Source organism: Coloeus monedula (assembly GCF_965178545.1).
Source record: "Coloeus monedula genome assembly, chromosome: 26".
In the NCBI taxonomy this organism is placed as follows: domain Eukaryota; kingdom Metazoa; phylum Chordata; class Aves; order Passeriformes; family Corvidae; genus Coloeus; species Coloeus monedula.
The window spans coordinates 6659296-6674584 of record NC_138806.1 but is presented as its reverse complement, the minus strand read 5'-3'; the positions used below and the strand labels follow the sequence as shown (position 1 = coordinate 6674584).

The 15289-nt window shown below is 56.5% G+C and overlaps 1 protein-coding gene across 1 annotated transcript in view; it reads left to right on the top strand.

The window, feature by feature from the left end:
- Positions 1 to 13217, top strand: part of KCNH6 (potassium voltage-gated channel subfamily H member 6) — a gene marked incomplete at both ends in the record, with an annotated part of 32025 nt that extends 18808 nt beyond the window's left edge. The window contains 10 exons of the mRNA XM_082297230.1: positions 4128 to 4556; positions 5296 to 5695; positions 5917 to 6116; positions 8161 to 8413; positions 8849 to 9042; positions 9815 to 9914; positions 10170 to 10457; positions 10827 to 11007; positions 12384 to 12582; positions 12930 to 13217. Coding sequence (XP_082153356.1) covers positions 4128 to 4556; positions 5296 to 5695; positions 5917 to 6116; positions 8161 to 8413; positions 8849 to 9042; positions 9815 to 9914; positions 10170 to 10457; positions 10827 to 11007; positions 12384 to 12582; positions 12930 to 13217 — 2532 coding nt within the window. The remainder of the gene's footprint in view (positions 1 to 4127; positions 4557 to 5295; positions 5696 to 5916; positions 6117 to 8160; positions 8414 to 8848; positions 9043 to 9814; positions 9915 to 10169; positions 10458 to 10826; positions 11008 to 12383; positions 12583 to 12929) is intronic.
- Positions 13218 to 15289: the final 2072 nt, after the last annotated feature.

The window sequence follows — 15289 nt, the reverse complement described above, 5'->3', positions numbered from 1 at the left end:
TGGAGATTCCATCCCAAGAAATGCCAGTATCCCTGTGTTTGGTTATGCCTTCCTCTGAATGGCTGAAATGCTCGTTTTAGTCCCCTAAACAAGTATTTCTGCTAATTTGTGGCTGGGGAAACACCAGCATGAACCGCTCACGATGATAGCCTTGAAGGGGACACGGATTTGCATGTTCGTGTGCACATGTGGCTTCTCTTGGGGGGAACTCTGGCCACTGTTCCTGCCCCCAGCGCTGGGAACGGAGCCTCTGGGGCACCGCTGGCCCCAAGGTGCCCAGCCAGGGACCCGGCCTGGTGTCAGCATGCCGAGAGCCACAGGATCCCCTGGGAGACAGCAGATGGCACTGCACTGTCACCAACACGTGCGGCACCTCCTGTCATTGCAGGGGACACTTAGCGCTGTCACCCAAAGGGACGCGCATGGAATGGTGCATCCCATGGGGATGTCAGAGTGCATGAAAGGTGCTGACAGATCCCACAATCCCGAGTAGGGAGCTCTTCTACCTGTGGGGAAACTGAGGCATGGGAGAGCCTCAATGTACGAAATACATCTAAGGGCACCTCCCATCGTTTCCAGCAGCAGCCCCGGGCAAATTTAATGAAAATGCAGCCTTCTGACCCCAGAAAAGCCTCCAGGCTTGGGAGTTTGCTCCATCGGAGTGGGGTGCTATGCAGGATTCTCCTTCTGTCTCGGTGCCAGCAAACCTTTAACTTCACAGCCTCCACGCACAGGGGATGGGCTCCCCACCTCACACATCATGGAACAGATCTTAGGCTTGTTTTCCCCCTGGCTTGTCCCCTTCATTAGTCCCTCTAATCTGGGGGCGACTGCAGTAACCCAGGATTAGCCCCTGAACTCCATGGTGGGAGGGTGAGCAGCCTCCATGCCCCCATCCCCATCACAAAGAACACACCAGGGATCATTGGTCACACTGGGGCGACACTGTCACGGTAGTGGCCACTCAGTAGCTGGTTGTGGAGTGGTGGGATCAGAGCTGCAGGGCTCTGCAGTGCAGTACCCACAGAGGTCAATCTTCACTGTCAATCTCCAGATGGGATGGGGTGCGATGGGACAGGACAGGATGGACCTCTCCTCCCTGCCGCATCTCCCCCTCCCACGGGCGGCCTGCCTGTCCTCACCCCAATGTCCCCCACACCTCCCACCAAGCCACAGCTCCCCACTCCTGGCTGTTAAATGATTCATGGTGAGGCAGAGACAGCAGTGAGACACCATCCAAAAATACCAGTGGATGGGCAGGGAGTGGAGACAGGGTCTGTTTGGGATGGTCTGGCCCCACACTGGGCTGGCAGGGAGGGCAGGTCACAAGTGCAGTGAAGGTCCCAGGCTCAGCCTTGCAGGGCTGTGGCTCTGGAGCACAGCTGGAGGCACGTGGGGATGCTGTGGGGTCGGTGTCACCAGGCTGGGGTCCTGTCTGCAGGAGGCATGTGTCCCAGTCCCCCCCAGACTGCCCCACTGGGCAGGAGGGTGCTGGGGACAGGGATGGGAATCTGAGCTGTGTCAGGATATGTGCTGGGAGTGACACTGGGTCACTGCCAGCCTGCAGCCAGCACCATGGGCCTGATCCTGCCCAGCCCCTTGTGCTTGAGGCTCTCCTGGTGATACTGGAGTGGCCCCCACCCCAGTGCCCTTATCCCCAGCATTGAGCAACGGACAGGGAAGGTGATGGGTGCTGGGCACCACGGGGCACAAGAAATGGCCTGGGTTAGCCAGGGCCACAGGAGCCTCCCCCCTCTGTCACCCACAGCCCATACACACCCGGCTCCCTCCTCCTCCTCCTCCCTCCTGCACTCCCTCGCTCGCTGCCAGCACCCAGCACCCCACTGCCAGCACCCAGCACCCCGCACCATGAGCTTGCGGCTGCAGCTGAAGCCGGTAAGTGCAGGAGGAAGGGGACAAGGGAAGGGGCACCCAGGAGGATCACCACGGGGAACACTGGCACTGCCACCTGCAGAGACTCCCAGGCCACCCAGGCCACCCAAGGGTGACCTTGCCATCCCTTATGGGCAGAGAGGAACAAGGGTGCTGCTGCTCCCTAGCTCTGTGTTGGTTTGGATGCTCTTCTGGGGGTTGTTTTTTTACCCTTTTCTGCCTCAGATCTTTGGGATTGTGTTTTTTTATTCATTTCTGCCTGGAAAGCAAGAGGGCTTAACCTGTTCTTGCTTCTGCCACAAGAGCTAGGTGCCAGGAACAGGGATGAGGCGCAGGGCAGGTGCCCCAGCATAGGGAACAGTATTTGGTGGCCCAAATTCAGGACCGGCCCCACAGAGCTGCCTGCAGCCAGGCAGAACAAGCATTCAGCTGCTGAGCGTGGGAGCGTTGCTGGTTTTCCCAGGCACAAGGTGAAGGAGCCCATCTCAGGTCTTCTAGGTGCATCTTGGTTTTGGGAATCAAGCATTTTACCGGTGTTGTCTTGTCCCCTTCCCCACCATCCCCACGGGAGCCAGTCCCCAAGCCCAGCTGGTGCCTCATTCCCTCCACAACGATTGCGTTTGGGTCACTTTTTCCAATCCCTCCCCTCTCCATCCACCAACGACGTCGACAGCTCCCGCTGCTCCATTGGCGCTCTTGTCCCCACGGGGGCCCCAGCATCGATTAGGTTTGATTAATCCACGCTGGGCTCCTGAATGCCCTTCGCAGCCGCATGTCTCCCACCCGCCTGGCTGAGTGCCTGCGTGCCTGCGTGGGCGATGCCACGGCCCGAGCGCTGCGCCCGCCGTGCCGGACGCTGCCTGGGCGTGTGGGGCTGGGGGCCCCCATGGTGGACACCCGGACTTCAAGGGTCAGCTGCCGCCTGGGGCGCCGGGCGAGCTGCAGGCAGGTAGGAGCAGGGGCACCTCCGGGACGCGGGACCCTCCAGTGTCCTGGGGCTCTGGGCTGCGGGAGCGGCTGCTTGCTGTGGGATGGGGCTACAGGGATGGATTCACTTTGGATTGCAGCATCAGGAGCCCTTGGGAAACCCTTGAATAAGACAGGTGTTGGTGCAGGAAGGATCAGACCCTTCTTCCAAATCTGTTGCCAGAGCCGTGGTGATGCCCATCACTGTTGCCTTGGGATATGTGGATCCTCCTTTCTCCTCTCTCCTCTTTCCTCTCTCCTCTCCTTTGCAGCCCAGCAAAAAGCTCCCTTTTAGCTGGGGTCTCAGGGCCAGGAGAGAGAATTGAGGTGCCCCTCACCCTGCTCTGCAACTGGCACTGGTCCCAGCACCACAGGGACACTGGGAGACAACGGAGCAGCAGGGGCTGGAAGGGGATCCAGCTGCCCCCAGCTCCAAATAAGCCCCTTCATGCCACCACCCCTCAGCACCCAAAGCGGGACAACCCCACCCCTCCCATCCCCAGTGCCTTGTGTTGTGTCCCCAGGGTGGCTTTAGAGCTCATCAGGAGCTGGCATTAGTCCTGGAGGGGGAGCTGGGCCAGGCCTGGGAAGTGTGTGGGGGATTCACTGGTGCTGTGGAGTGTGTCCCCATGAAAGCAGAGAGCCGTGGGGACACATGGCAGCATGAGAGGGTGCTTGCATGCTTGAGATGGTGTTTGCACATTGGTGGCCAGAGGTGAGATGGGAAATGGGCATTGCCTGAGGCCTTGCTGCAGGTGGCCCAAGCTGTCCCCCTGCTTGGAGGACAACTGTGCCAGAAGGACATGCAGGGGAAGATACCTGCTATGGCTGAGAAAGGCATGGTCCAAGGCTTGCGGGATGCCTAATGTGCTGTCACCCTCAGGTGACACAGCCATGGGATGGCATCTCTGCCCATCCCATAACCTGTGCCAGGGATGCCCAGCAGCTCCCAGGGAGGTGGCACAGAGCTGAGGGCAGAAGGAGGCACAGCAGCAGGCACTTTCCTCTCTGCTGGGTCAGAAGGACATAAAGCAGGTAAGAAGCTGCCCTGAGGGTGCTGTGACCATCAGAGACAGACAAGGACCTTGGTGCCAGCCACAGTGGGCAACTGGGCAAACATATACAGCCAACAAAGGTGAAAAAGCTGTAGGAAACCATTGTGTGCTCCTCAATGCTCTACCAGCACATGGCAGTCTCGTGCCTGGTTCCTGGCATTATCCAGCCTCTCTCCTGGTCTCCCATCCTTCTCATCATCCCTCTCCTGGCAGGTGCTGTCCCTGGGTGCTGATGTCCTTCCCGAGTACAAGCTGCAGGCGCCACGCATCCACCGATGGACCATCCTGCACTACAGCCCCTTCAAGGCCGTGTGGGACTGGCTCATCCTCCTGCTGGTCATCTACACAGCGGTCTTCACCCCCTACTCGGCTGCCTTCCTGCTCAACGAGGAGCAGGTGGAGGAGAAGCGCTGGGACTGCAGCTACACCTGTGACCCACTCAACATCATTGACCTCATCGTGGACATCATGTTCATCGTGGACATTGTCATCAACTTCCGCACCACCTACGTCAACATCAACGATGAGGTGGTGAGCCACCCCGGCAAGATCGCCATTCATTACTTCAAGGGGTGGTTCCTCATTGACATGGTGGCTGCCATCCCCTTTGACCTGCTCATCTTCCGCTCTGGCTCTGATGAGGTAAGAGCAGGGTCTGGGGGTATATCAGGACAGGAGGGGACTTGTGGATGGATAGGGAGAGATATATGGGAGAGAAAGAGAGGGATGTGGATGGTTTGATATAAGTGGTAGATGGATAAATCCATGGGGAGAGGGGTGGTTGGTCACAGGGTGGACAAGAGTGTCTTTACAGGTTTTTAAGCAGCTGGGACCTGGGATTTCATTTTTTAGGGTCAGGCAGTCCCTACTCTAAGTGTTAAGACTGGATCCACTCCCCTTGCTGAGGCTGACCCAGCAAAGCAGGCTGGGGGCTCAGTTTAACGGCTGACCCCACACTCCACTGTGGGTGAATTTGGGGGTGCATTGCCAGCCAGACTCAAAATGTTGGCAGTGGGATAACCCTGTAGTTACTGTACTGCCTGGAGGCTCCATGTCTGGGAGTGAAAGGCAGCTCTCTTGGGAGCAATGGCTGGCAAGGTGAGGACCCATCAGGAAACATGGGCTTGGCCTTGGCTCTTCTCACTTGCTCACCTCTAATCCCAGAGCTTGCTGCCTTTATGGTCAGCAGAGGGAAACTGCCCTTCCTGTGCTGTGACTCATCTGACCTAGTTCAGAAGTCACCTCCAGGACAAGGTGATTCACACTCTAGAAATGCATTTTCATCCTTCAAAGGGAGCATGGCTCGGTTGGGAACATGCCTTTGGAACATGCCGTATTTATCCTTTGCTTGTCCCTGAGGTTTCTCACCTCTCTCCTGCAGACCACCACCCTCATTGGCCTCCTGAAGACTGCCCGGTTGCTGCGCCTGGTGCGCGTGGCCCGTAAACTGGACCGGTACTCGGAGTACGGGGCAGCCGTGCTCTTCCTGCTCATGTGCACCTTCGCCCTCATCGCCCACTGGCTGGCCTGCATCTGGTACGCCATCGGCAACGTGGAGCGGCCTTACATGGAGCACAAGATCGGCTGGCTGGACAACCTGGGCGACCAGATCGGCAAGCGCTACAATGACAGCGACCTCTCCTCTGGCCCGTCCATCAAGGATAAATACGTCACTGCCCTGTACTTCACCTTCAGCAGCCTCACCAGTGTGGGCTTCGGCAATGTCTCGCCCAACACCAACTCCGAGAAGATCTTCTCCATCTGTGTCATGCTCATTGGCTGTGAGTGCCTGCGCATGTCCCACTGTCCCCATCCCTGCTTTGGAGGTTGGAGCATCTCCCTCTGCCTATGCCTCTTCCGCACAGACAAGTGGTTGGGGTGATAGAAATACATGTTTTCAGGTCCTGGTAGATGTGGGTTTTGGGAATCTGCTGGTTGCAGGTCCGATGTAGCTGGACATGCATCTCCCCACGTCCCGCTGAGTCCTGCTCTCTTGTTGCAGCTCTGATGTATGCCAGTATCTTTGGCAACGTCTCAGCCATCATCCAGCGCCTCTACTCAGGCACAGCCCGCTACCACACGCAGATGCTGCGGGTCAAGGAGTTCATCCGCTTCCACCAGATCCCCAACCCCCTGCGCCAGCGCCTGGAGGAGTATTTCCAGCACGCCTGGTCCTACACCAATGGCATCGACATGAACGCAGTGAGTAAGGGCAGGGAGGCCTTGTGCCCTCACAGCACTTTGTCCGGAATAACGCGGTGTCTAGATCTGGGTCCACCCAAACACTTCCATCCTTTTGACCAGCACAGAGGCAGGAGATTTGGGAGGCTGGAGACAGACTCTATCCATACACCTCCTGCATTTCCACCTCCTGTATCCCCCTTTCTCCTTCTCCCCTTTTTCTGCCCATTCCTTTACAGCTACCCGGAGGTTTTTCAGGGTCATAAGCACATTTCTTGGCCAGAGAGCAGGTTTGGTGGGGAGCTCAGAGTCCCTGTTGGCACTGAGCACTTTCAGGCTGGTGTCTGTTGGTGTCACAGGAGTGGAGCAGGTATCGATCCAGCTCCTCTCCACACTGCCGGTTGCTAAGCAAAGTGCATCCTGCTCTCACAGCAGGGAAAGGAGGGCATTTAAATAAACCTCGATCCATTTTAATTAGAGCCCAGAGAGGCAGCTGTTTGTTAGCAAAGGGGGATCAATGGCGGAGCTGTGCTGGAGAGGTGCCGGGGCTCCGAGCCTGGTGGGAAGGCTTGTGCCAACGGCGCCAGGGCTCTGCGGGGATGAGGAGGTGGCTCGGCCAAGGTGTTCTGGGCTGGGGACTTGAGTCACGGCCCTGGGATTCAGTGCACAGACATGGTGGCTCAGACAGAAGCAAGGCAGAGGAATGAGAAAGGATAAGGCAAGGAGAGACATGGGACCTCGTATTCCTGATCTCTTGGCCCTGGGGAGGCCATCAGCCCACTCATTCCCAGTTCATGCTCCTTTTTTTTCTTAAGATTTGATCCTAAGCACCATCAGGACACAGATTTGTATGAATTCAGCATCTCCCTCTAAAGTTGCTGCTGCCACATGAAACAACTGGGCAGCATTTTGGGGGTTTGCTGCTGGGAGAGCTTCAGGTTAAACCTCTCTGGTGGAGGAGACACCCTGGGCTGGACATCAGTGGCAACAACAAGAAGCAGTGCCATGGCACCCTACCAAGCACAGGTTCTCTTGGCTTCGTACAAACCCAGGTCACAAATCCCCTGTGAGCACTGAGCTTGCGGCTCAGCCGTGCTGCCGCTCACACCAATTCCTACTGGGTGCTGCTGAGACAGCACAATCTCATCAATGACCCCACAGCCCAATCAATTCCTCCACCCCTTATTTCCCAGTAGGGAAACACTCCTGCTAGCCTGGGAGATCATGATGGAGCCAGGAACAAGTCATGCTCACCAGCCCCAGCATGGCTGTTCCAGATTTGGCCACCAGCAGGATGTGAGCAAAGAGGACAGCAAGGAGGACCCCGGGGCCATATGCTGCTCTCCAAAAAAAACCCCAAACCCAGGTGGTTTTCACCTTGGCACTGTGAGTCATTGGTGGCAGCAGCTTTCTCCATATTGCGAGTTTTACCTTGATGTCACCTTCAGATTCAGCTTTTGTTCAACATGAGGTATTTGCACAGGTATATTTAGCTGTCACGGCACACAACTGCCCCGTGCTGCTGCTTCTTGGCATTCAGGCAGGTGCTGTTTAATTAAGGTTTTTGTGCTCTTTGTGCCAGTTTCTGCTCTCATTCATCCAAGATTAGTGGGTGCAAAGATGAAAAAGGGGATATGCCACCAGTGGGTATTAATAGATTGAACTGGTTACTTTTATTTATTGCTTGGGAGTGCTGTTGTACCCAAGCACAAGCAGTAAAAGCCAGTGACAGCCAGGCAGGCAGGGATCCACCAAGGAAAGATCAAAAGATCATCAGAATCACAGAATGGTTTGAGGTTGGAAGGGACCTCAAACCTCAAACTGTTCCACTCCGTGCCATGGGCAGGAACACCTTCCACTAGACCAGGTTGCTCCAAGCCCCATCCAATCTGGCCTTGAACACTTCAAGGGATGGGAAAATGTCCCACCTTTGGCTTTCTGGGTGCACAGTCTCCCTGTTTGGCCCCATTGTGTCACGCTGAGTGTCACACAACCTCTCAGTTCTGTCACAGTGTTCCCTCCCAGGGATGGTGGCATGATGGCATCTCTCCCTGGCTCTCCACAGGTGCTGAAGGGCTTCCCTGACTGCCTGCAGGCTGACATCTGCCTGCACCTGAACCGCACGCTGCTGCAGAACTGCAAAGCGTTCCGGGGAGCCAGCAAAGGCTGCCTGCGCGCCCTGGCCATGAAGTTCAAGACGACTCATGCACCGCCTGGAGACACCCTGGTGCACTATGGAGATGTCCTCACCACACTCTACTTCATCTCCCGGGGTTCCATTGAGATCCTCCGGGAAGACATTGTGGTGGCCATCTTAGGTGGAAAAGTCCTTCCTTTTTGCGAGGGGTGATGGGTGAGGGGCAAAGGGTGATGGGCAATGAGCAGCAGACAAAGGGTGGCAGGTGAGGGTAAAGACTTTGATTGGGGAAGGGAAGGTTGTTCCTCAGCATCTGATTCGTCCCCGCACCAGTGGACAGGGAAAGGAGGATCCCTGGGAGATGCCAGGAGGAGGCCACATGGGAGTAAGGAGAGCAGGGGTCAGGAGTCACCAGCCATCACTGATGACCCACTGCTCTGGCTTGGTTTCACCATCAGTGATGGCTTTCACAGTGTCATCCCCAGCACAGAGAATCAGGGTCAGGCCTGCTGGACATCCCCTTGTTCATGAGCCCCAAAGTAAGGGGTGCTGGAGCAGAACATCTGGAGCAGCAGTGGGTGCTCACCCCTCCATAATGAGCTGTCTCTTGACACAGGGAAGAACGACATCTTTGGGGAGCCCATCAGCCTCTACGCCCGCCCAGGGAAGTCCAACGCTGATGTGAGGGCCCTGACCTACTGCGACTTGCACAAGATTCAGCGCGAAGACCTGCTGGAGGTCTTGGACATGTACCCAGCCTTCTCTGACAACTTCTGGAGCAACTTAGAGATCACCTTCAACCTACGAGATGTGAGTGCCAGGGCTGCCCCAAGGAGAAATGTGGTCAATGCTTAAATTTGGCAAGTGGGAGGGCTGAAGCAAAGATGTCAGCAGGTGCAACAGCCACATTTCCCAGGGCATTCTCCATGGAGTTATGATTCCCCCACAGCAAGACATGTCTACTGCATGTTTCTGAGCTCTTTGGAACAGCTGGCACAACAAGCCATGGCAGTGGTACTCTGCTCTGCAGCACTTGTAAATCAGCCACAGGGCTGCTCCAGCCTGGGCAAATGGGTTGCACACATTTTGAGGCTGCTGAAGTAAGAAATATTCTCATGCTTCATTGAATTGGGTACCAGCTTCCTCTGAAAATTCCTTTTTAAATAATCAGGTTTGCAATCCCTGAAAGGCTTGAAGCATTTTTGCCAGTGCTGTTTGACTCTTTTGTAGTGTGTGACTGAACTTTGTCCTTTCCTGACATTTTTTTTGAGAGACCTGAAAGATAGAAAAGAAAGTCAAATTCCCTCCATGTCCTGTCCCACTCTGGGATGTCCTGACACTTCTCAGGGTGCTCCTTCCCTCCCCATGGCCCTGACACCCTTACCTCAGAGCAGCAAGGACAGCCTTAGGAATCCCCTGAGCTCTGAAACCAGTCCAGGAGGCACTGGGTGGGACAGGGCAGTGGTGAAGAGACAGAGGTAGCTTCACCTTCAGAGGATGTGGAAAGGGCTGTAGCCCCCATGGCACACATGGATGGGATGTGGCACCCTTTCCCTGGTGACCAGCCCCTCTCATTCCTCAGGCAGACAGCGTTCCCCGCTCACCCCTCAGCGAGGAGTATGACTGCACCTACCGCCGGACTCGCCGACGCAAGCACTCCCTTTGCCAGCCCAGCAAGCCTGGTGAGTTCCACTGCATTGGCAGAGCCCAGCCTGCAGGGTGGGAGAGCAGGATCATTATTAATTACTGCCCTGGCAGGTGCCCCAAAGCAGAGGTTGCTCGTGCCTCTGCCCCTGCAGACCATCTTGCAGGCACCCAAACTGCCTTCCCTCCTTCCCCTTGTGATGCCCCAGCCCTGCAGGCATCCTAGAGGGAATGGGGGCTGGTTTTTTTCATGTGTGGTACTCCCCAGACTGACCTGTTGTGCTGTCCCACAGACCGAGACACGGGCATCTCTGATGCAGAGCAGTATCACACCTACTCTGAGCTCACCAACCCGCAGAACCCGCTGAGTAAGGAGCAGTGGGACGACATGGGCAGCAGCACCTCTCCCTGCTCCCAGGCTAGTGATGACGAGGCCAAGACTGGCAGCCCTGTGAAAGCTGAGCCCTTTCCCACACCCAAAAAGGATGACTTTGCTCTGCCTTCGCTCAGCCTCATCACCGCCAGCGCTGGCAACACGGAGATCGGCAAGCAGGCGGCAGAGAGCAGCCAGTCCTACACAGGTACCCACGGCTGCAGGCAGAGCTGGCAGGAGGGTGGTGAGAGATGCTTGCATATGGTGGCCTTGTCTTGGAGCAGGTCCAAGCAGCTCATATGGATTTGAGGGGAGCCACGCTCCAAGGCCAAGGGTCTTCACTGCCTTTTATCCCCAGTTGGATCTGCTCTGTCCCTCCTGTGCCAGTCCATGTGTGTCAGGGTGGTGGCTGTCCATGTGTGTGGGTGATGGCTCTCCACGTATGTCAGTGGTGGTTCCACATGTATGTTGGTGATGGCTCTCTATGTATGTCAGGTGACAGAATCTGGAACACCTCCATACCAGTGGGGCTGGAGGATGCAAGACAGAAGTGCTGAGATGTCTCCTCTTCTTCCAGCCACTCCCCTGGATATTCCCAACATGTTCACCTTCTGGGAGGACCGGAGGCCGGCCCACCCTACGGAGCCTTTGCAGCACATCTCGCTGGTGCACAGCTCACAGGACGTGCCCCTGCACAGTGACTACAGGCCAGGGCAGATCGAGTCCAGGCTGGAGCTCCTGCAGGCCCAGCTCAGCAGGTGGGCAGGGTTGGAGAGGACCTGAGGGACTCTGGGCCATCAGCTTCTGCTTTCTAGAGGTGGCTGCAGTGGGCTCTGTGTGCAGCAACGCCACATCCTGACCCCTGGGACACTGCATTCCTGGGGAGGGGGTGGGAGTGCTTTGCAAACACAGGAGCTTCTCAAAGGGCAAGTCCTGACCCTGACTGCAGCCCAGCCCCTCATCTGCTGCTGTGCACCACCCTTGGCATCTGTCACCACCCCCAGGATCTCCCACACTGCCACCTGAGATCTGTCACTTTGCCATGGCTTCCAAATTCAATGCAATTGCAGATACGATACCACCCACAGGCACAACTGGAGCCCTTTGCAGGTCCCCTCTTCCTGCTGCAAAGAGCTAAAAGCATCCTCCTGCTTGAGCAAATGAGCCTCATGACCATCACTGCCCTCTAAATAAGAAAAAATACATGATTTTTCAAACTGACAGAGAGTATGTTTAGATTGGATACTAGGAAAAAATCCTTCCCTGTGAGGGTGGTGAGGCCCTGGCACAGGTTGCCCAGAGAAGCTGTGGCTGCCCCCTCCCTGAAGCGTTCCAGGCCAGGTTGGGTGGGGCTTGGAGCAACCTGGGATAGTGAAAGGTGTCCCTGCCCATGGATGGGGATGGAACTGGATGAGCTTTAAGATCCCTTTCAACCCCAACTATTCTATGATTTTTGAACGAGAAGGAAGAACCCACACTGGAGGTACAGGTTTAAGGTCCCCAGGCAGCACTCACATGAGGGGCTGACACTGTGGGCTCTGCTGCACTTGTTGAGCTCATTTCACCACACACTTGTGTTTAAGCGTCTCTCCAGTGCACCATCCTAGCACTGAGGGACAGATCTACCCACTCTGTAAGTGATGCTGTGACTGTGTCCTGCAAGCGGGTGCCAGAGCTATTCACTTCAGTCAAGGACAAGGCAGAAGGAAGAGACTTCTACTTTTCTATTTCCTCCTATTCCTCAGTTAAAAATGGTTGGCATTAACCTGCCTTGCTGCATCTGTCAGCACAGGCAGCTGGCGTGGACAATTGATCCAGATTAAAACTAACCATTGCAATTTTTTCCCCCCTCCAGGGTAATTTTAGCTTTTTTTCAAATCCCTGCTCCAGATCCCAGTTTGGCTCCACATAAAATTGGGCAGAGGATGATTGAGTGTGGCAGGAGAGAGATGGCAGGATTGATCTCTGTGGCAGTGCTGGTTTGAAGCTCTCTAAAAACCTCTAAAAACAAGCAGCAGGCAAAGCATCATTGCCCTGGGGCAGCGGGATTGGCACCTCCTCCCAGTGCCTCCCCTGCCCAGCCGCGGTATGCAAAAGGATTCTCTACGCTAACGCCAGGCTGCTCTGTCCCCAGGCTGGAGTCCAGGATGTCATCAGATATTAATATAATCCTCCAGCTCCTGCAGCGCCAGCTGTCCCAAGTGCCACCCGCGTACAGCCCCATCTCACCGACCTCCCACAGCCTGGCCATGTACGGCATCGCCCCGCGGAGCCTGGAGCCGCTCACGCCCTGTGCGCCTCTGGAGGACCAGGAGCCGGCGACCCAGGAGCAGGTAAGGTCACCCCTCACCCGCCGGGGTCCTTCTGCCCCAGTCCTGAGTTGTCTCCAGGCAAAGCACAGCCAAGCACTCATGGGTCCCAGCAAAGCCACGGGGTCTTGTTTTGGGAGCAGATCTGCCCACTGCCTTACTGACTTTGGGGCACAGCTGCCATCCCCAACACTGCCAAGGTGCCCCATCAGTAGGGAAGGAAGTGGGCTCCTCTGCTCTGAGGCTTCCTCAAGTGAAAAATAACATTTTGGGGCTTGGAGCCTGATGAGGCTCCAAGGCTTATGAGGAGAGAGCGTGGCTACTTCGTTTTGCTTTTACCGTAACCCACATGATTCCTCGTTTCCCACCAGCGCCCGAGCTACACGGAGGTAGAAAAGTTCCACTTGAAATCCAGGGACTCCTTGTCAAGCGGGATGCAGCTCTCTGAGTCATCCGACAAAACCATGACAGTCTACTCTGAGCAGGAGCACCACTCCCCACCTCTCCCGAGCCCAGAGCCTCCCCACCAAAGGGCACCAAATACCCATGGACTCTTGCGGGGCTCTCGTTTCCCTTCCCTCCCTGAGCACTTGGAGGCATCTTCCGAGCACCAGGACATTCAGAGACACCTCTCCGACCCCATGCTTCCTGGAAGTTAGAGACATGGGGGCTGCTGGGGGGAGTCAAGAGGAACCTCAACTGCAAGCCCGGTCAGTTGATGTTGATTTTGACTGCAAGGGTAAGACATTGGACAATGCCATTGGCTCAGGGGTATAATTTGTAGCTATCTTCTGCCAGCTTGACAGGAAGTATAGAGTGGCTGGCTTCCAAGGTCAACATTTTCCAGCGGTTCCCATAGAGTAGATTTCATTTGCACATAAGAGCAAACCTAGAACAGTTCTTACAGCCACCATCGAGCTGGTTAGGCCATGTGGTTCCCACCCCCCCCTCCTTGCCAAGGCTTCCTCTCGAGAAGGGCATGAGCCAAGCGAGCCACAGCGACCACAGGAGAGCAAATCTACAGCTCTGGGCTGCGAGGCCACTCTGCTGGAGATCTCTGGAGCAGGGACCATTGTGTTGGTACGAGGCTTGGCCCAGCAGAGCCCGCAGGTGTTACAGAAAGGGTGGTCACCAGAGGAGGAGTGGGAGATCTCCACGGTGTGGTCCAGGGGAAACCACAGGTGGGAAGCCCAGGACAAGGACAGAGGACAGAAGCTTGTCCTACTTGATTGCCACTGAGTAGTGAAGGGCCAACAGCCCCTGCCACCTCAGCCTGCTTCAGCACAGGTCCCAGGGCACTGACTTCTCCAGCAAGGCTGGTCACGCCTTGCAAACCCCAACACGCATCCCACAACTCCCCAGGTCAATCCAACTGGTCACCAGCCTGGGCATAAAGCACAAAACTCAAAAGCACAATCCCAGAAAGCTGAAAAGCCCCAGATACCTTGTGTCCAGCCCTCCCTCCCCGCTTTTCTCTTTTGATAAAGGTTCAATAGGTGCTTCCTCCTGCCCACCCCTTCTCCCAGCAGACTCCCGCAGCATTCCCATAGGAGAAGCCCACGTAGCACTGCTGCCTCGCCGCTCAGGTAGATGCTGTGACAGTCCTAGGCCACCAGCTCAAGTAATATATCGAGCTCCCTTTGAGAGTAGTCAAACTGTGAGCATCTCTTTCTCTGGAGTTTTAGTGTACACTTTGCTAATAAAGATGTTTTTGGCACCTGATGTGAATTACAGCTGTGTTCATTGGGAGCATCCATGAATTCATCCCGGGCGTCTTCACTCCGAAAAGGCTGTGGTCAAACCCCAGTTGCTTCGTCCAAGGAGTGTGGGGCTGACAGAGCCCATGTGCAGTCAGGTCAAGGCAATCCCTTCCCGACAGGATGCAGTTGAGGCTCTGCAGTAATTTGGAAAAGCTTTTCTACAAGCGCAAGGCAGCTGTGTATGAGAAATGATCTCACGAACACAACTCAGGCAAGGCTCAGACCCAGAGTCCTTGCAGCGAGCGGGAGTTCAGGGAGCACAGCCGCTGCATCCCCCGCTGAGCGGACACGGCTCCCGCGGAGCGAGACGGATGCTCCAGGGGCCGGACCCAGGATCACGCATCACCGACGCCAGGCGGTCCCCTCGCCCCCAGCAGGGGATTAAATCAGCCTCTCCCCGGCCCGAGCGGGATGCTGAGCACAGCAAGGAACTCCCCAGGGAGCCAGCTGCGCCCCTTCCCCCGCTAAGGCGCCGAGCACACGCCAGTGCCGCTTCCAAAAATAAACCCCATAATTAACCTCCTGTTCATTAGAGACAAGTCCGGCCCCGTCCGCCACCCGGCAGAGGCGGGACTCGAACACGCGGCCCCGTCCTGCGCCTGAAGCGGCCCCACCCGCGCGGGGCTGGTGTGACTGACACCGCTTGCAGCCAATCGATCATCGACAGGGGCTCCAGGCCCGGCCTCCGCTCGCTGCGACCGCGTGCAGCCAATAAGATGCGGACAACGAGCGCGCCCGCCCCGCTCGGCGGGGCCAAGAGCAGCCGTCGGTCACCGCAGCCAGAGCGAGCGCATCCGTTTCGAGTGACGGGCAAAGTGACCAATAGCGAACCGCAGCGGGCGAAACGGACAGGCAGGTTACCCAATGGGCAGCCGGCGCTCGAAATCGCAGCCGCGGCATCCAACCCGTGCGCAGGGGGTGGGGCTCCCCCCGTGGCTTCCGCTCCCGTTGTGTGAGAGGCCGAGTCCCAA